Source organism: Camellia sinensis, chromosome 14 (assembly GCF_055761805.1).
Source record: "Camellia sinensis isolate YWXY chromosome 14, ASM5576180v1, whole genome shotgun sequence".
NCBI classification, from domain to species: domain Eukaryota; kingdom Viridiplantae; phylum Streptophyta; class Magnoliopsida; order Ericales; family Theaceae; genus Camellia; species Camellia sinensis.
Window position 1 is genome coordinate 53,368,421 of NC_138974.1, and position 21,207 is coordinate 53,389,627.

At 36.0% G+C, this 21,207-nt stretch overlaps 2 protein-coding genes across 3 annotated transcripts; both read right to left on the reverse strand.

Annotated features, from left to right (window-relative positions):
* Positions 1–2,368: 2,368 nt before the first annotated feature.
* On the reverse strand, positions 2,369–6,515 carry ATSPO22 (Tetratricopeptide repeat (TPR)-like superfamily protein). The gene is made up of 5 exons (XM_028263377.2): positions 5,118–6,515; positions 4,313–4,502; positions 4,192–4,224; positions 3,459–4,079; positions 2,369–3,258 (listed from the first exon to the last, which is right to left on the reverse strand). The coding sequence occupies exons 1-5, from the start codon at positions 6,428–6,430 to the stop codon at positions 2,581–2,583; spliced, it is 2,835 nt and encodes a 944-aa protein (XP_028119178.2). The 5' UTR covers positions 6,431–6,515; the 3' UTR covers positions 2,369–2,580.
* A 2,263-nt stretch (positions 6,516–8,778) lies between these two features.
* LOC114316696 (FRIGIDA-like protein) lies at positions 8,779–16,279 on the reverse strand. 2 transcript variants are annotated; one of them, XM_082905622.1, is made up of 6 exons: positions 15,806–15,990; positions 15,502–15,595; positions 13,202–13,371; positions 11,369–12,427; positions 9,891–10,063; positions 8,779–9,410 (listed from the first exon to the last, which is right to left on the reverse strand). In XM_082905622.1, the coding sequence occupies exons 4-6, from the start codon at positions 12,414–12,416 to the stop codon at positions 8,994–8,996; spliced, it is 1,638 nt and encodes a 545-aa protein (XP_082761748.1). In that variant the 5' UTR covers positions 12,417–12,427; positions 13,202–13,371; positions 15,502–15,595; positions 15,806–15,990; the 3' UTR covers positions 8,779–8,993. The 2 variants fall into 2 exon arrangements, with proteins under 2 accessions (XP_082761748.1, XP_028119179.2); XM_028263378.2 differs by lacking the exon at positions 13,202–13,371 and having other exon boundaries at positions 15,806–16,279.
* Between the last annotated feature and the right edge of the window lie 4,928 nt (positions 16,280–21,207).

Sequence of the window (21,207 nt, forward strand, 5' to 3'; positions counted from 1 at the left end):
ACTATCACAAACAATGTGAGTGTTTTAACCAAAAATTCAAAAAGTTATTAAAAAAACCAAAAAGTCTATAACTTATACTAAAAAGTCAAAGATTTCATTTTTGCTCTACTTTTTGTACATCTTTTTATAAAAATTAAAAAATTATTCTAAACATACTAATTTCTTTTACCTTATATTTTAATCAAAAAAAATTACTAAAATAACATATTTCCAAATGAAACTTTAAAATAGCTTAAAAACTAAAAAAATTAAAAAATCAACCTCCATCCAAAGGAAGGCTTATCTTTGGAATCTATCTCTGAATTTACACAACTCATTTAAATGTCTATTCTGTGGAATCTACTATTTGAAATCCAATTCCCTACTCATTTAATGATTTGTCAATAGTATTTTTAAAATTACAAGGATGCTGGTGAGTGTTTTAATAAAAAAATCCAAAAAAAAATTATAAGAAACCATTTATTTGTATGAAAAATCTACAAAAAAAAATTATTTATATATCATTACTTGTTTGAGGCTTATTTTGGCAATTGATTAAAATAATCAAAAAAATCACTTCAAAAAAATCAAGTATTGTCTCTATTTTTTAGCATGCTTTTTTGGAAAAAAATCAAAAAATTAATTAAAATAGTCAATTTTCAAAACAATCCTAAGTCTAGTATATGTTTTTTGATTTTCAATTGGAAAAAGAGGCAGACCCCCACTCGGGGTGACCCCAGCCCCAGTGGGGTGTGATTGGTGGATAATTTTATTTTATTTTTTTATTTTTTTTCCTTGGTCCACAGCCTCTCACGTGGAGGTGGGGTGTTGGGGGTCACCTCCCACTGAGAGTCCAAGCACGACTGTTTTTAATTATTTATCCGTAAAAAATTAGTTACAACAATTTACATATTCAAAAAAAAAATATTTAGAGTATTTTTTAAATTAAAAACATATAAATCACATTTTTAAATGTAACTTATATTATATCAAATTTAAATTTACATCGTATATTTAAATTTTGAACACTTCTTCAGATATTTTTTCTCAATAAATAACATTTCTGAATGTGACTTTCTAACTTTGAATGAATACCAGTCAACATGGAGAAATAATAAAACAATAACAACAAAAATAGTGACTAGTCAACACCATAAATTGCACTCCATACTCCCTATTACAAAAGGAAAAATGTCAAAAACAGTCCTTAAAACTGTTTTTAGTGTTAAAAAAAATATTTAAAAAATAAATTAAAATGTGTAAAACATGTATAAAATATGTAAGGATATTTTTAAATATGTAAAAAATATATTAAAATTATAAATATTTTGACATTTTATATTTTCTATTGATAATTCTTAAAGCTGCAAGTACCACGAAGTTTACAAAATATATATATATATATATATATATATGTATAAAATGTAATTGTACAAACAAAAAATTTCAAATAAAATAATATCACTAATTTTCGTTTCATACTTTTAAAATTGTCACGAATGACGATTGATTGAGGCAGGCAGATTGAGTTGACACGGTCACCTATGAAGTCAATGAAACTCAAATTAGGATCAACAATACAAACTATAAGAACTTAAAGTACTTTTCAATCACAGCATGCAAAACGTGAAAAAAAAAAAAAAAAAAAAAAAAAAAAAAAAAAAAAAAGAAGAGGTGCCGTTTACTTTTTGTGGGCCCACTAACTTACCTCAATAATTCAAAGCTTTTGCTTTAAAGATTAGTATTCACATGATGGGATGACAAAATTATGCATTTATTTTAATAAAATAACGATATCCATATTATTTGATCACAACATAAATAGATGATACTTGTTCTTTTTTTATAAAGGACAAACTCATGAAAAGTTTTAACATTATAATTATTAATATCTATAAATTTTATCGCTAATTTATAATCAATTTTTCAAATATCCACTGAATTATTATTTTCTTTTTTTTGTATCGACGTTTTGAATTATTAAAGTAACGTGCGGCGGACACACAAATAAATTGTACCATCCAATTTATTTACATGGATGAAAGTTAGCCTTAGGGGTGTTTTGGAAAGTTGATAAAAAGTTGACTTTTGACTTTTTACCAAGTTTTTTGGCTTTTTTGGAAGTGATTTGAGAAGTTGGTAAAAAGCTGACTTTTTTGATTTTTGGTTTAATATTTATTTATGGCATCAAATCAAAATAAAATGACCAATATACCCTTGTCAAACTTTGAAATTTTAGGTAATTTGTTAACATGAAGGGTATTTAGGTAATTTCACAAGGTAGTTTTTTTGTCCCTTGCCAAATGCAACAAGGCAGCGTATTTGACCAGACAGCTTTTTTTCACAATGCCAAAAACGCAGCGTTTTTGGCATCTTCCCAAAATGGCACTTAATAAATAAACAAACAAATTATTGAGGGGCTAAATTTTATAGTGAGAAATGTGTGTTTCTCTCTGTGAATTGATTGTGATGTAGCATTAGAATTTAGAAGAGAAGATTAAACTGGAATCATGTACAAAGTAGAATAGGAATATGTAAATGGAGTTCTATACAACTGATCCATCTACAAGCTGCTGATCTTGTGTTTGCAACATGAAAGGTCTATGAGTTTATGACTACTTCAGACCTGCTTTCAGCATTGTCATGGCAATGAAATTTACTTTCAAAGCCAGCAAGAAAATCTTCCATGCATGCCCTATAAGTGCCCATCCCAGGAACCTTCCCAGCTAGTTCCAACCCAATTTTCATCCACTTTCTTGCTTCCTCAGTCTGCCCCAACCTCACCGGGAGAGCTGCCCGGTTCCATGCTGTCATGGCAAGCCATTTCCCCTCTTCAATGGGATACTCCCCCTCCTTTAAACCCACCATAATCCGGTATGCTTGCTTGTACATTCCGTGTACATCATCATCATCATCTGCATCACCTTTATGAATGGCAGATACAGAAATCAGTTTCCTGACAGTGAGAGCCACGCATTGGTAATCTGGTGAGGGGGAAGCAAGGAGGATAGAGAGGCAGGTATTTAGAGCAAAGGCCGCTACTTCAGGGTTAGACCGTGGACCCTGTGAGGCGTGAAGGCCAATCTGAAGGAGATAATTAGAGTTGCAAGATTTTGAGGCAGCAAAGTTCTTTATCAGAAGGAGCTGTTGGGATCCCATTATGTTGAGCCTTGCATGTAGGTCATACGCCTCCAATGTGTATATAAAGAAAAAGTTGGGTTCGATGGTGGTGATCTCATCAGCATCTGGTTGGCTCCCAGAAGAGATTGATTTTAGTATCTGCATCCAAACACGAATACAATTACATGGGATTGAAACAATTTTCAGTAAAAAACCTTTCTTTCTTTTTTTTTAATAAAATAATTGCGATTCATCTGTTAGAGTAATCAGGGTTAGTTATCATAGTGGTGTAAAACACTGAAAAGTATAAAGTCGAGGTGTGACAGAACTTAAAATCAATGAAAACTCTTGGTTGTTACCATTCCGGCTCTATCTAGCAGTTCGATGGCTTGTTTGATTTCGTTGTCCAGCAATGTAGCCTTTCTTTGCTTCTCATCAGCTATCATGGCAGACACAGTCAATATCAATGATTTGCAAACCATCACATTGTTTCCCTCCACTTCCCCGTCAACCACAACACCATAGAACTCTGATGCCAATCTAAAGAATTCTGCACATAATTCATAATTTCTCTCCTTCCCTGTTTTCGTCCCAATATTCCATAAGTTCACAGCAAGCCAATCCCGTTCCCGTCTCCCCACCTCACCTTTCCCAAAGAAGCAATCAGGTCCAAGCTCAAATAACCTCTTATGAGCTTGTTTAATGAATTTGAGGACTTCAGACTCATTGCCAGAGTCTTGTGTGAGGATCATGACTAGAGTGCGCAACACTGTGACCTCTGTTGTCGGCATGGATTTCCCTTTGGAGTAAAAATTTAGGAGATTTGATAGAGAGGCAACGGCAACAGGAATAGCATGGCAAGCAATAGCTTCATGAGCTGAAAGAGAGAGAAAGTCAGGAGTGAAGTCAAGGCATGTTGTCATGACTTGCACCTGAGTAATAGCCCCATTGTGGTCATTCTTTTGCAGATTGATCTTGAACTGGAAGAATAGAAGCAAATGTCATTTTTGAAGTAGAAATAGTTATCAGCAAGTCTTAAAAGAGAATTAAGTAGGTTTCTGCAGGTTGCAGAGACCGAGGCAGGGACCAAACCTTAAGGAAAGCACAGGCTATACTGGGTTCAAGCTGCAGAAACAGAAAAGCATCAAGAAATTCAGTAGAACTTTATTTTCAACGGAACAAAGCTCCAGTTTGTTATTACTTCTATGAATACCTTGTCGGCCTCATTGATATATTCTTCAGCTCGATCTAGCTGGGAGAGGCCTAGGTGGCAGAGACACAGAACTCTGAAGCCCTTTGCTCGGAGAATCCTATTCTCTATGTTAAAAGGTACATAGAGCATAGACTTTTCAAACATCTCTGCACTCGTCTCGTAATCTTTAGATTGAAAATGATGTGCAGCACTGGAAAAGCAGGATAAAAATTGATTCAAGAAATTTTTTTTTGTGAAAAAATGCTTCCAGTTCCAACCATGGTTCTACATATTAGTACTACATATTCATGATTCATACTGAGAGGTAAAAAAAATGTAATAAAGACTGAAAATTAGTTTTAAATTTTGGAACACTTGAAAGAGTTAGATAATGATGAAGGCCTGGAAACCAACTTTAGGCTAAACACCTAGACAAATAAACAGTTGACACTCAAAGAAAGAGCCATTTGTTCAACTGAGGCAATGACCTCACAAGCAAAATTGCCCTCTAAATCTACTAATTTTTCCCAACTTTGACTAACAGCTTACAACAGATTTTGTTCCTGCGAACACCATTGAGCAAACAATTTGGTTGCTTCTTACCTCATTAAAAAGAGACATAATGGGTAAATTCTTCTAAATCATTTTGCTATAAACCCAGATCATGAGAAGTAACAGTTTATTCAAAAAATCTTATTTGACTAGAACAGAAAGTTTAAAATACTGCTTGCTTCCATTCTTATAACAGCAATAGTAGGTTAGCAACCACAAATTCGCATAACTAGTAGTAAAAATTGGAATTAGGCAAGAAAATTATGAACTTAACCAGTTCCACAGAATTGCATGCATTGTTGTCCTCTCTTTCACAACTTCCTCTCCAGCAAAAAGAGCCACCACCCTCTCATCCGAGACCAGTTCAGCCACCACCTTAGCCCTTACCGGCCCCTCGCCAATCACACCATCCCCAACCACCCTTCGAACCACTCTGATTGCAGCACCGGCACTAACGTGGCACCTCCCCAGAAGACCAAAAAACACCCCCTTCGTGGTTTCCGCTCCTGCCACTCCCGCTGCCTGGAAATACGACTCCACTGCTGACACCCAAACACCCTCCGGAACACCCTCATTTACCACCATGCCCTTCAGCTCCTTCTCAGCCTCCCCGTACCTCCCCAACCCTAACCATGCCTTCATCGCCAACACACTCAGGCTCGGATGATCGTCTCCACCACCACCATCTCTCAGAACCCTAACACACTTCAACACACTCTCGAACTCATCTCTCTGCAAATGGGAAGCCGCAATGAATCTAAGCGTCTTTGATCTCAATGTTTTGAGAGCTAGGGTTTCGTCTTGCCTCTTCACTATCCTCAGCCCCTTCTCGCACAGATCTAAAGCTTCGTTCATCAATTTCAACCCTTCGTTCACACCACAAACCTCATTCTTCGACAGCACAATTTTTCCAAACATCAAATATTGGTTAGCTAAAGCTTTGTAGTTCTCTGCACATCCGAAGAGTAAACTTTTCGATCGATTCAGCAACGTAATCGCCAGATTTCGATCCGAAATTTCCCAAGCCGTTCTCGATCTCGCGATGTTCAGACCTAGTAGGAGTTTTCGCTCTTCGCTGTCTATTACAGCACCAATATCGATCCTAGAGGTGAGATCTGTGGCTTTCTCGAAGCAAGTGTTGGCGAGATTGAAATTTCGAAGATCGTGCCAGATGAGGCCGGTTTTGTAGAAGAACGAAGCGGACTTGAATGCCGGCGACGGAACTCCGACGACATCGGCGGCGAGGAAGAGCAAATCAGCGGAGACGTGGCGGAGCTTGGCATGTTCGCCGGAGGGAGCGGCGGAAGAGGATCGAACTCCGGCGGCGTTGGCGAGGTCGACGCAGGAGTTCCAGAGGCGGTAGCTGAGCTTCCAGATCTGAAGCTTGACGGAGTTAGAGAAGGGAGAGAGGGAGGTCAGCTGAGTGAGGCTGAGTCGGAGGTCGGAGGAGAGAGTCTCAGGCGAGGGAGATTCCGGCGAGTGACGTTCGAGGTCTTTGATCGAAGACTCGATTTGTGAGAGTATGTGAGATTGGGGATCGTTGAGGCTCCGTCGGAGATCCGGCGACGATATCTCCGAGATTCTCATTTTTTTGGCGCGCAATGAAATTGCGGGAAAATGAATATATGTGTATTCAAAAATGGTTTTTAGGGGGTTTTATTTAAGCACGGTTATTTATTTGTGTGTAGTGATTGTTTACAAATATGCCTTAGAAAAAAAAAATTAAATCATTTGAATCTCATAGACTATCAAAAGAAAATGTTTCATTTGAAAATTTTACAAATTTTTAATAGGAAAAAGATTGAGGCCTCGAATTTAAGGCCTCGAATGTGGCTCGAATTGCTTTTTTTTTTTTTTTTTTTTCAAACTGTGTTGGTTTTGTTGTTTTTTTTTTTTTTTTTTTTATTTGTTAGGTTGTGTTAGTTTGATTGTTTTTATTTATTTATTTATTGGGCTGCTGTAATTTTATTTATTTTTAAAGCATGGTTATGTGTAGGGGTGTGTTTAGAGTTTAGGATTTAAGATTTAGGTTTTTATTTCTTCTGAGTCTTTCTTATATGAAATAAAAATATAGTAAGGACTCGTACAAAATTATATGAAATTAACAAATTTTAACTAGCAGTCTGATTGATCAGTCAATTTTATCACCCAATCAATCTAACCCAATTGTTTTTTTTTTTTTTCTATTTGTTGGGCTATGTTGGTTTTATTTTATTTTATTTTATTTTATTTGTTGGAATGTGTTGATTTATTTATTTTTTTATTAGGGTTTAGGTTTTAAGATACACATAAAAACCTTTCCAAAAAAAAAAAACCAAAAACAAAACCAAACCAACATAGAAAAAAAAACAAACAAACAAACAAAAACAGACAAAATAACTTTTCGAGGCAAATTCGCGCCTCCAATTTCGAGGCCTTTAGCACAGTTCTTTTTAATATGTTTAGCAATAATTCAGCTTTATTGGGACATGCAAAATGTTGTTAAAATTTTTATTTGACCAAAAATGAGAAAATTCGAAGAAGCTTGTGAATGTCAATTAATAATATTAGAAAGTCATATTTTTTTATTACTTTTTATTTATTATTTAATGTGGCATATTTATAATTATTAATATAATAAAGTTTATTGACTTGCATAAATCTCATTAATATCTAATCACTATAAATGTAATAATATTATCATAGACAAATTAAGATAGGGGTATAATTTACTTGTGCCAAATTATAGTAGATTTTGACAATATCATGTTTGCTAACCACCATTTTAAATTCTAATTAGAGCTTTGATAGGTGAATTTTCTACTTCTATTTATTCAAAATCAGAACATCCATGTCCAATTTCGCTTGGGGGTTAGGAGAGACCACCAGCCAGGTGGCTTCAAGGACTTTTCATTGAAGAGCACAATCACAGAGAACAATTTATGAAAGAACAATGCTAAACTTATTATGTATTTATGAGTAGGTTTGGGAAGTGAGTTGTCTTTTTGATTTTTTTAGCTTGGGCTAAAAAATTTGATTTAGGAAGGATTTTTTGACTTTTTTGACTTTTTTTGTGAAAAAATAGTGTAATGATTATGGGTTGAATGTGATGTTTTGTTTTTTGTCACAAAAAATAGCCTATTTTGTCTTTTGTGACAAAAATAGCCAAAAAAACCCTTAACCCAACTTGCCAAACGGAGGCTATACCACATTTTGTTATCCGATGATGTGACATACTCATAATCATAGATATAATAGATTTCACATTTTGTTTATCACATGAATCTCATTAATATTAAATAGTTATGATATGAATATGCTACATCATGTTACTAGTCCGCAGGCATGGGATGCTCAACATATTTTCCATTGGGAATTGAGGGGAGGATGGGGAATATAATGCACTTTTGGAAATGGGAATGAGTACGAAAATTTTGCCCCCAACTCCATTGAATGCATGTAAGAAAAAGATACTTTCATATAAACAAAACACAGAAATCACATAGTTATAAAACACTTACAAGAGGTGAGGCCAACATGTAAATGTAAAACTACATGTTTTGTAATTCGTTTCTGTACATGTAGAACTACACTTTTTTATGTAGAACTACACTTGAATGCAGCCAACATTCAAAGATGATTGAATAAAACTTCTTGCACAAAATCATTCACAGAATAAATGACGAACTGTGCTACACGCACAGAAATTATTCGCAGACAAGACAACCATACGTCACATACAGTCCCTGCAAAATATTGGGCCTGCTCAAACTTCTCCATGGAGATAAAAGTTCATGCTTGAATGTAAGACCAAGAAAATCTTCAAGTTTATGAATCACAAAAAGAACAATAATAATAATATAAGAACAATAGCAAAGTGGAAACATGAAAACAAAACAAACAAAATACAAGACAAAACAAAACAAAACAAAACAAACAAAATACAAGACAAAACAAAACAAAACAACCAACTGCATAAATATTAAAAACAGTGCATATATTAGAAGGACCACAGTATCAGCTAGTACAGAAAATTAAAAATCAACAAGGTTATTTTTTTGTCTTTTTTCACGATACTAAATTCGATCATACATTGCAACATTAACAAACTGAAGGGGTTAACACTAACTGTTAACGGGGATCATAATCAAAGTTTAGACATTCCTACCCACTAGTGAAGATACGGGGCCTGGTACTGGAAGCCATTTCCAAAGAAGTTGCCATGAACTGGAGACATGTAAGCAGGAGAACCCATAACCGAGGGAACATGGTTGTCAGTTGGTCCAGGGTAAACATAGGGTCTGTCATATATGTACTGCGGGTACCTGTCAGTCACTCTAGGATAGAAGTTCTTGTCAGCAGCAACATTAGTAAATCGAGGTCCATGTCCTACGACACCATTGGCACGAGGTCTTTTGGGTTGGGGTTTTGCAACTTCTGTCGCCCTTTTCTTGTCTGCCTTTGCCTTCTCTAGCTGGAGAACCTGTTTTTGGAGTGGGTCCATCGGATACTGCTGTTCGAGCTTGTGGTCTTCAATGCATTTGATCACAGCCTTAAGTGCAGTCAGCTCCCTTTCATTGACCTCATTCTGCATCTCAGGAAAATTTAATAGATTAGTTAAACGAGTGACCAAAAAACAAGGAGGAAAGAAAGTAGACGAAGATTATCATATCCGGTTGTCAAAACCAACTGAACACCCAGTATCAGCCCATTCCACTAAGTTCCAGCCAAATACTTCAAAAGCAAACTTGCACAAATGTCATGATCCAAAAAAATTGCAAAAAGAAACCCCTGAAGGGAAAAGCAGCAAAGAATGGCATGCATACTATATATAATCAATCCAAACTTCCCAATATTAAAAAACTAACAACATTATTCCAATTGTGCAATGGAAAGAACACGCAATGCTAGGGATACAAAAAATGGTACCAAAAATTTGACACATCACTCACATGGGTGTGGGACCCTGGTAGAACTTTTGGTAGAATATTTGGAGTCTCTAGCATTTTTTCTATTAGAAATGACAACACATTTCATCTTTTAACAAATTGAAGAATGGTGAACAAACCTGTACAGTAGGAGAGCTGTTTCCACTTTTGCTGGGTGAAGAAACCTTCTTTGCCTCAGTCAAGTAGGATTTCAGTAATGATACTGGTGAAAACTGTTCTGTAAGCCCAAATGCAAAAGCTAGGTTAACAGCATCAATTTGCCTTCCATTACTCACCAACACATTGATTACACCTGAAAAATCCAAGCAGGCCAAAGTGAACCATGTGAATCTTCACAAAAACTGACACTAAATTTTTTTAAAGGTTTCAGCCCAGTAGATTGATCACTTCAATGCTCTAAAGATTAAGTCCACTTGATCACTTCCTTGCTCTAAGCAGATTCCATCCAAGCAATCAAAACCTTGCTAAAGTTTCTTTGATAGAGAACAAGAAATTTTTTTTTTTTGAGCATGAGAACAAGAAATTTTTAACAATGGTTGCTCTAATGATCCAAGTGGTACAAAAAGCAAGGTCAGAAAAAACAAAACCAACATGGACATCAGAAAAGAAATATTATTTTACCACGAATGTGACATTCAACGTCTCAATTTTTTTGTAAAAAATAAAAATAACAAAAATTATTATGGTGCCCTCGACATGATGACGTATCTCGAGAAACTAGTAAAACAATTTTCTAATCTATCTTTGATTACATCAATATTTGAAAGGAAAAAAAGGTTTATGACCATGAAAAAAAAAAAAAAAAAAAGGTTATTCAAGGTTTTTAATGCAAGGAGTAACAGAGGAGGAGAATTTGAATAATGTTGGATAATATTTGAAAACAAGACATAAGAATGTGGAGGGAAAATTAACTTTTTTTTTTATACTAAAATTGAGCCAAGTAAATATGTAGAACTCAATACATGCCTATGTAGCACACAATAGGACATACCCACCAACCTTGGGCATGCCCAACATACCATTTGTCAACAGATCAATATGCATGTCTGATAAAAGAGAGGAACATCACTTGTCGAGAGAGAGGAACATATTTACAAGTCCATGGGATAATTTGTATTACCAATGAGTGCATATACACATGTCGCACATCATTTCACTTTCCTAAAATCTAATGTTTAGATGATTTCGAATCCCTAAACATGCAACGGCACCCAGTTCACTTCCCAAAGTATAGGGAAATGCTACAAACCCCCAGTGGGGTGACCCCCACTGACAACCCCCAGTGACGTGTTGCACTGGGGTTGGCCGAAAATCAAAAAAAAAAAAAAAAAAAAAGTTTTTTCGTCCAATAGGAGCCGACCCCCAGCACCCCCAGCTGGGGGTCTGAGTCATTTTTCCCAAAGTATATGCAACACAGACTGCCACACAGTGGAAGTCAGGTTTAAGGTAAGTAAAGTCCATCTTATGAATATACTACCCAGCCACATTATCTACATGACTCCAACAAGGTTCCGACAACAACTCTCCCCCCAAAAGGAGAGAGACAGAGAGAGAGAGACAGAGAGAGCACAAACAAATAAAGTAAGCAAAAACCGACCTGGCATTTTCTCTGACAATCCAAGGGAGCGACACAGATCAGCTGTTTGGCGTCGACGAGAAACCATTGGTATTAGCTTGGATAAATCTTCATGATCAAAATCAGAATCAATACCAAACGTGGCTAGAAGTTGTAAAAATGCATGGGCCTCCAAGGAGTTCCCGTTGTTGGCATCCGCATCAAGATTGTCTAACTTTGGTTTCCACTCTTCAGCAATAGCCTTTGCTCGTTCTTTAACCTTTTCTGAAATTAAATTAGAAACAGAGCTCAGATCCAGGTTTGTTAACAAAATACTAAGGCACTCCATCAACATGATACAAGTCCGGCGTAAACCCAACAGATTTGAGTCCTTTTTCCCATCCATATTTGACACCTCCATGCTGTAGAAACCCTTGAGTGAGTCCAAAACTAGAGAGGCAGGGTCAGCTGCAGCCTTCAATGCAATAGGAATTTCTTCCTTTATGGTAGCAAGGTTCTTACGGTTGTCCGATATGAATTTGTGGAGCCCTTCAGAATCCATCTCTTGACATAATTTCACTAGTTGGGGATTATTCACCACCACATTTTGATTTTCAGAATACTTTTTCATGTCTTCAAAGTTACTCTCGGCAGCCATGGAGTCAGGTGGTTTCTCTTCCACAAATGGTGCCCCACCTTGATCCTCACTGGAATCAACAGCAGGTTCTACAGAAGAAACCTTCCTGTGCTTCTGGAGAGCATTAGTAATAGCAAATACTGCAGCATCTCTCTTTTCTTGGAGCCTCTCCAACGAAGCATGTTCCTTAGCCATAACAGCTGCTTCACGCTTCTTCAGCATCTCCCGAGCTTTCATTGTTTTGGTTTCAAACTCCTTTTCTTGGTCTTCCAATTCTGTAAAACGCCTCTTCAAGGACTTTTCAAGCCCATGAAAATGTTCCTCAAGTTGTTTCCATTTCAGGTTTAGGGTTATGGCTCGGTGACTTTCAAGTTCAGCAAATGCTTTCTGAAGTTGCTGTATCTTGGAGGTTGTAGAGTCTACAAGTGTAGCAACTGATTGAGTATCTTCCATGGCAGAGAACCCTAGAGAACCCATAAAATAAATAAGTAAATATATAACGGAATTAAAAGAGATAATTATAAAATAAAAAACTTGGCATCTAAAAGCAATAAGTTGAACTACTAAATCGTTATCCACCATCTGAATTCAACATCTTATTTCACATAGTGAAATCTTTTAGTTTAAAAAGGTCATAGCTATTGCCAAAGCATGATGGAATAATGCCAAAATCCTATTAGTATTAACAAGAAAAAAAATGTTGACAATCATCTGAACATAAAAGGATGAAGAAGTACAAAACAAATATGTATACACCCCAATTTGTGAGATTTGAGACTAACAAAACGTCAGAATCACGCATCAAGTTATTCGCATCTACCAAACAAATATGTATACACCCCAATCTGTGAGATTTGAGACTAACAAAAGGTCAGAATCAAGCATCAAGTTATTCGCATCTACCAAAACATCTTTCAACAAAAATGAGATGACAATTAAACCAAACAAGCAATACACCTCGTAATTTACTTAACAATGCATTTTAATTATTCTAAAAATCCAAAAGGAAGTTCAATTTCTTATCTAACCCTACCATTCCATGTAAAGTGCAATATCATCGAGGAAGTAACTTTAATTCCAAAAGAGGAAAAATGCATGATAACAAATTGAAAGATCATGGGAGTTAATGCTCTTCAATAAAACTAATTAATCAGACACCTTTACTTATAATTGTATTCCATATTTATTTGACACAAGCAAAAATATAAACAATTTGTCTCAAACTCGTAAGCCATTACCCAATCAATTCACCCAAATTTTAAGGAAACCTCTTCTAGTATTTTGAAAAACGAACTTAGACGTGTTTGTCTGATCCTCACACTATCTCAGCAGCTCTGTTTGCCAAGTCAAGCCTAAAATAAAGACCATTAAGGTCGGTTTGGTTTGGTTCTTGGTTTGGCAGGTTCACCTGCTCCATAAAATAGATATTAACAAGTCTATGACAAGCCAAGCGTAAAATAGTCAACAATTCAAGTATTGCCACAGCAACTATGCATCAATGAAGGTGAGATCGTTTTGATGTGAGAAGGGTGTGATTGTGTTTTTGTAGCTACATATGCAAACTATAACTGCAAAAATATACAATTCATAAAGTATTCAGTCAATATCAGTTATATATTTATTTGTAGGAAATTGTCACATGTCAACTGAATCATCATTAAGGCCAAGTTATGTTCCAGATTCCCACCACCCAAGGTATTTGTTATCAGCCCTGATATGGGCTGCAGAGTGGTCACTGTATCAGCTGTTCTTAAGAAAATATCTTACGGAAAAGCAATACATAAAAAGAGGGAAGATGCCAAAATGAAGCATCAAGCATGAAGACATACAAACCTACCAAATGTCTTTTGGAATTTTATTCCATGCTTTAAATACTTTACACTATATTTGACACAAGCAAAAAATTTAAAAAATAAATTCTTATGAGTGTTCATATATCAATTTAATAAATATAATCTGTCTCAACTCAAATTTCAATACAAAATTCACTAAAAAATTAAGGGAATCTATTCCATGTATACTAAAAACTAAACTTGGAGATGCATCCAAACACCAAGGCCAATCCACGTAGCAGATCTGTTTGCCCAATTCCACTAAACTTTGGATATTGATAGCATGACAACAAATATATATTCCAAGTTCCCAACTGTCTTAACTTTAAAGCATCTCTCATCATATTAGGCAAATTTAGGGTTGGTTTGGGATGTTCTAAAAAAGTGCACTTTTTAACTTATTGGCTTATATGGGTTGGGTTTGGGTTGGGTTTGATGTGTTAGAGAGATGATGTGATTTAAATAAGATGATGTGACTTAAATAGGATAATGACTTTTTGACTTTTTGTATTATTTAGTAGATGCCAAACTTGGCCTTAATAGAGGAACCAAGGAGATGAGAGTAATTCAATAGGTATGAAATGGTTTCAACACATTTGTGTTCATGTTCAATTATCCCTCACATTATTATTAGTCTCGAAGAGTGCACAATCAAGCTCGAGAACACAATTTAAAACCAGCTGACACCTAAAAGACTAGAAGCAATTAAGATAAAAAGCAAAAGCCAATGCGTGTATTTATCCAACTCCAAGTGAACCTAATGAACAAACAAAAAGTACTTCAGCTCCCGCACAACTTCAAATAAAGAATACCCAACAGACAAGAAACATAAGATGATAACATCCCAATTCAAGTATTTTCTGAAAGTGTTTTGAATAACCCATGACTTTATGACTTCTATCACACCCATATGCATACACATTTTAAAATTTGACAGTTATATTGACGTGAATTGCAGAATCATTAACTCTTGTGTGTGTGTGTGTGTGTGCGTGCGTGTGTGTGTGTGTGTGTGTGTGAGAGAGAGAGAGAGAGAGAGAAAGAGAGAGAGAGAGAGAGAGAGTATATAATAAACGAACTTGTGGATAAGAAAGCACACACAACCAAATTATTGGATTTTGGAGCTTTGTGTGTATCATATTATGTATGTAATGTCAAACATTAGTCAATGACTCAACTTAAAAATACAAAAGTTTCCCAATTTAAATCTGAAAGCTTAAATTCATAACAGACTATAAGAAAATAGGGGCCTTTAGGTCATTCATCCGACATATCCAGTAAGAACAAAGTTACAAAGGTAAACACTGGATAAACCAAGCACACCAATGACACCAAACCAGTAAAGAATTGTTTTTACCAATCAATGGGTAAAATGAAGGCATTGCTCATATTAAGATACCAGATTCTTCTAAGCCCCCAAACCCTTCTCTGCCACCCCCGAATAGCAAGAAAGAAAGAAGGTGGGAGGGAGATTTCCTTTTGTAGACTCCTAAAAATTTGATTTTTAGTATTAATTGCCTAAATAAACCGCCAGGTAATGGTAATTTTCAAAACACTAGCAGCCATGAAAAAAGAAGAATCGACAGAACAAATATAAATATTAGTAAAACGAAACGTAGAGAACAAAATGCATGTAGCAAGTATAGAAAATCAAACAAAACGAAGTAAATAACCACTTAACAACAGTATATACCCAAGTATCGTACCAGTGATAATCGCAACACCTTCAATTCCACAGAACAATAGGCTTCAACAACGACTTAAACCCAGATTGCTGATAACTAGATCAACAAAGCAAACCTGAAATAAACACAAATTACAAAAAACAATTACATAAAACGAAGATCTAGAACGTCAATCAACATACCTAATCAAGCACAAACGAAGAGATAGCTAAGAACAGGCAAAATTTCAAGAATAAGAGTAGAGAGTAGGTCTAGATCTGAAGATTAAAGTAAAGAAATTGCACAAATGAATCGACAGAAGAGCGAGAAACCGAAGTGGAGTTACCGGATCGGCGGGAAAGGCGGAGGAGAAAGGATCGGGACGGCGGCGAATCTCGCCGGAGAATCAAACCATGATGGTTAGGCGAGGGTTTTGCGGGACGCAGCGAATCCCTAGAGAGAGAGAGAGGGGAGAGAAAGAGTAAAGTGGATTATCTAGTTCTATTTATCACGCGGTTGTAACACAGACACACTCTCTCTCTCTGTCTGTTCTTGTCCTTTTGCTTTATTATAGGGGCAGTCTCGTTTTTGATATTGCCAGATTAGATGTGGGATGGGGATAGAAGATTTGATGAGAATGTGCTAATGTTTGGGGTGGTTTTTGCTGTGTCCAGGGGTTTGGGTAAAACTCTGTTTGGCTAGTTTTGTACGGAACGGAATACGATGAGAAATTATTCCGACCAAAACAGAAACGAATACTATGTTCTATCGGCTTCATGTGGTTAAAAACTGCCACGTAAGCGTGAATCAGCACGAAGTCATTTAAAGTGTGATTTGTGAGGTTGTATATAAGGCCTCGTTTGGGACGCTACTTTTTAGTCAATTAATTAAAAAGTTATTAAATTAATTAATTAGTCAATTAGTCATATCAAAAAGTCAATAATTACAACTTCTCTTTACTTTTTGCACAACTTTTCGTAATTAGTTAAAAAGTCATCTCAAACATACAAGTTTTTTTTACCTACCTTTTTAGTCAATTAGCCAAAAAGTTACTAATTAGCCTGTTCCCAAACGAGGCCTAAGTGTATTTTTTAAATTTTTATGAAATATAGGTTGAATTTAGGTTGGATTTAAAATGATGTAATAAAAATATAATGTGACTTAAATAAGACGATATAACTTAAATAAGATACTAACTTTTTAACTTTTTTTAGTATATAATAAATAAGGCCTAATTTTTATTTTTATTTTTAAAATAAACAATTGTAGTGCTATATATCAATCAACATATGTTACTTTAAAATTATAATTTTATCTAATATATAAATTGTAAATATTCAAAATCGTATTAGTATATTAATTAATATATTAATTGATATATATATAATATTATTCTTAAAACAAACGATAATTGTTTGGGGGAATAATTGCGGTTGTTTTGGAGATATGTTATTTTAATTAATATTTTTGATTTTTTTACAAAATTTGTAAAAAAATTGATAGAATAATTAATTTTTTTTTGATAAACAACCCTACATGTAATTTTTTATAAGGTATTTTTGCATATACAAATACTAGCATAATTACCTCGTGCTATGCACACATATAAATAAATAATCAAAAACTAATTTTTAAAATTAAATAATAATCTAAAAAAACTATCTACAATATTTAGTAAAAATAATTTAGAATCAATTAAATTTTATTCATTTTTATCACAGTTACATATAAAAGAATTTTTTTTTATATTCTTATGTCATTAATTGTGTGTTCTAGGTTTTTAATAACAAATACATGTCATAATTTAATTGGTAAAAATTAAAAAATAAATCACAAAAATTATATTTATGATAAAATATAAATGCATCTCGTCTTATAAATTTCGTAAATTTAATTTATCATATGATAGTGGTAAATTACATTTGTCAAATTAATTTTTTCATGTTTTGTAAAGTTTAAAATTTGTCTAGCATCAAAATTATAATTTATCTTATGTTATAAGATTTATGTAAAAATAGATTAGAATTCACTTATGATATTAAATTTAGGCTTAACATTAGATTTATGCCAACTTGTCTTTCACCTAATCATTAAAAATTATCTTTGTCTATTCCCAACTTATATGAATCATTTGGGTGCCATTTGATAACACTTACATTTTCAGTTTTCTGTTTATATTTACAAAAACTTTAAAAACTTGTTTGGTAAATTTTTGATTTATAAATCAGTTGTCTCAGTTTATAAATTTGGTCAAAAAATGTGTTTCCATTTTGAGTTTTCAGTTTTTTTTTTTTTTTACCACCCAACACTAGCCATCACCCGCCACCATTTCCCACTACCGTCTTCCGCCACCACCACCCACCAACCACCCCCACCACCACCTGCAACCACCACTCACCACCCACATGCCACCACCCGCCACCCACCTGCCACCCACTCGCCACCACCACCACCATTCACCCACCACCCACCTGCCATCCACCCGCCACCACCCACCACCCGTCACTACCATCCATCGCCCGCCACCACCACCCGCCGCCACCACCCGCCACCACAATGTTGAGAAAATAAAAAGGTACCGTGAGAGTTTTAAAGAAGTAAAAATAAAAAATGAAAAAAATGAGCTGTTTTAGTTTTTATTATTCTATATATGGGTGATAATTTTTTTTAAAATCCATAAATTATGGAACAATGTTCATTATTTAAAATTTTATTTATTAATGGACAAGTCAATTAAATGTTTTTAATTTTTTACAAATAAAAAAATTTGAAAATTTTGTTTAAGAAATTAAAAAAAATTGCCAAATCATAAAGAACAATATAAGACGCCCTATTCTATTAAAAAATTCATAACTATATTATCAATTTACATATATCAACAATAATAATAACAACAATATAAACAATATACAAACATTCACCAAAAAAATAAAAATGAAACTTTAAATTAACTCCCAAAACAAAGATTTGTGGGTTGGCTTTAGAATAAGTTTTTTGATTTTTTTGACTTTTGTGAGAGAAAAAATGAAATGATTATGATTCGAATATAATGTTTTGTCTTATTGGACTAAAAAACCTATTTTATCTTTTTGTGATTAAAATAGCCAAAAAGTCTAACATGTCAAACGAAGGCTTAATTAAATATATATAATTATCAATTTAGTTGGAAAAAAAAAGGTCATATAGAGAAAAAAAAAAATACTCACAAGAAAATAGAAATTTACATAAATAAAAAATACAAACAAACAAACTTGAAATAAGTTTGGACTATTTTGCTTCATTACATTTGAAGAGGAGTTGGCCAGACTGAAAAAAGATTAAATATTGGTTATTCTAAAGAAAGAATTGTATTGAATTTTTAATTTGATTGGGTTTTTAAAATTTTAAGATTTATATTTTTTTTTAGAAAGGATGAGGGTGACTTACTGAAGTGGGTAAAAATTAATCATGTCTTGGTACTAGGCCCAATGTTATGCTCACTCCGAGGTCAAGCTAAGTTAAACCTCGGCCCTATGGCCAACACTTGCTTCGAAGCAAGACAATCATAGGAGTTCGGCCCAATGTACGAGCGTCACTCCAAAGTGGGTCGAGCAGCATGGTGGACCGCCTGGATAGACAAACAACCACTTCGAAGTGGGCTGAGCAACATATTAGACCTCCTGGTTGGACAACCATTCTAGAGTAGACCAACTTAAAGAAGGCCAATTCACTGAAGATCTTTCTTGGGCCCACAAGAGACAAACAACTCTGCTCCTCTCCCTCTGTGTGAACAAAACGTGGAGACATTGAGGTGTAGAGGGACAAGGCGCATACATGACAGACCTGCATCTGAGTGTCAGGTGAGTGGTCGTCCTCCTCCAATAAGAAATGACCGTTAATGAGACAAACAAAACAGTCATGCACCCGAGTGTGAGGCAGAGTGGCCGTCCTCCTCCAATGAGAGACAACCACGAATAAGACACATTCAACAGATGACAGAGAGAGAAGGTCTTGGAGGACAAACAATCTTCTCCTATAAAAGGTGAACACTATTCACCCTCAAGGGATCTAAAAATCCACTCACTCAACACATACACACCCTTTATATTCTCTTATCTCTCTTCTTCCTCTCCCTGAGTCCCTGACTTTACCATCGGAGGGGTTTCCGACCAAACCCCGGTTAGGCAGCCTCACCATTTGTTATTATGTGCAGATCTTTAATTCCCAAAGCACGTTGTTTATCCACAAAGTTCAACCCTTCTTCATAGTGCGAAAATCACCCCCGCACAATTGGCGTTGTTTGTGGGAATACCACTGCTTGCTTCGTGACGAACTCCGACGATGAGAGTTGAAGATACACCCCATTCTGGGCTAGCAGAGAGGACTCTAATGACGGAGAGAACCAAAGATAAGGGTCTGGCATTCCCTCCAGCGCACGATGACCTTATGGACCACGACGATCTAACACCCAACATGGCGGAGCGACGCCGTGTCATTGACGTCTCAACGTCTCAACGTCTTTTTGTTGAGAAAGATCATCGTGACCGCATCATCGACTCAATGGGTTTGGAGATCACTGAGCTTCACACCCAATTAATGAAGTTCATGGCAACCCCAGCGGAGCCAAGAAAGTCCGTTGGTGGACCATCGCAAAGGAGACGTACCCCTTATCTCCCTCCGCCTCACAAAGAGAACTTCAATCGTGGCCCTACTGGTAGAGTGCGTAGTCGGCCAATTCCGGTACGTAGTGAAGAGGCCAATAGTAGGACGAATAACCTCCAAAAAAATAACCCACGAGAGGATTCTCATAAAAGGCAGAGGACTGTCAGCCGCCTATCTGAAACCTTTCATTGTCACCGCGATGAGCGACTGCACGATTTAAGAAGTTGGCTAAAAGATAACAGAGAAGAGACACGACGGCTATGCAGGGAAGGAGAACGTCGACGAGATAGGAAGGAGGAATGCCGACTCAATAGGGAAACGGACCAGTTGGACCGGTCCATACATCAACAAGAGCGTCGCGCTCTAGATCGGTTGGTGTCCACCCCATTCTCCCTAGAGATAGAAGCTATAGAACCTCTACGGAAGTATAGCCTGCCGAAATTCATTCTATATGATGGGAAGACAGACCCTCTAACCCACATTTCCCATTACCGCCAGATGATGTCCCTCTGGAACCGCAATGACGCGCTCATGTGCAAAGTCTTCCCTTCTAGCCTTGGAGAACTTGGCCTCCGATGGTTTGACAAACTCCCCAGTGGTTCGATTTATAACTGGATGCAGCTCTCTGAGGCGTTCTTAGCCTGATTTGTCTCCAACAGCAGAGTCCCAAAGCAGTTGGATACCTTGTTCAATATCCGAAAGGACAGGAAAGAGACACTGCGCCAGTACGCGCGACGATATTGAGAGGAATATGGCGACTTGGAGGAAAATGTTTGCAGTGAACAATTAGCCGTGCTATACTTCAAGCAAGGCCTACCTCATTCACACAAGCTAAGGCAGTCGCTGACGAAACGAACTGCCCCTACCATGAAGGATTTGAGGGCCCGAATAGAGCAACAAGCTCGTGTGGAAGATGACGCCGTTTCAGTACATGTTGCGATTGCTGAAGAAGAAATCAGATTGCCCCGACCACCTAGGATTGAGCAGCCAAGGAGGGATGAGCAGCGCAAGAACTATGGCCAGAAGAACTGCACTACAATGGAAAACGAAGAGGAAATGGCCAAGTCTTATGAAGGCATCACTACCGTCTTCAAGGAGCCAATATAC

Excerpts from the sequence above, each read along its gene's own strand:
- ATSPO22 (XM_028263377.2), bottom strand. The coding sequence starts at position 6,430 with ATGAGAATCTCGGAGATATCGTCGCCGGATCTCCGACGGAGCCTCAAC. Across the intron at positions 4,225-4,312 it reads ATATCAATGAGGCCGACAAG|CTTGAACCCAGTATAGCCTG; the intron begins GTATTCATAGAA and ends CTGTTTCTGCAG. Across the intron at positions 4,080-4,191 it reads TAGCCTGTGCTTTCCTTAAG|TTCAAGATCAATCTGCAAAA; the intron begins GTTTGGTCCCTG and ends CTATTCTTCCAG.
- LOC114316696 (XM_028263378.2), bottom strand. The coding sequence starts at position 12,416 with ATGGAAGATACTCAATCAGTTGCTACACTTGTAGACTCTACAACCTCC. Across the intron at positions 10,064-11,368 it reads ATTGTCAGAGAAAATGCCAG|GTGTAATCAATGTGTTGGTG; the intron begins GTCGGTTTTTGC and ends TGGATTTTTCAG. Across the intron at positions 9,411-9,890 it reads ACAGCTCTCCTACTGTACAG|AATGAGGTCAATGAAAGGGA; the intron begins GTTTGTTCACCA and ends CCTGAGATGCAG.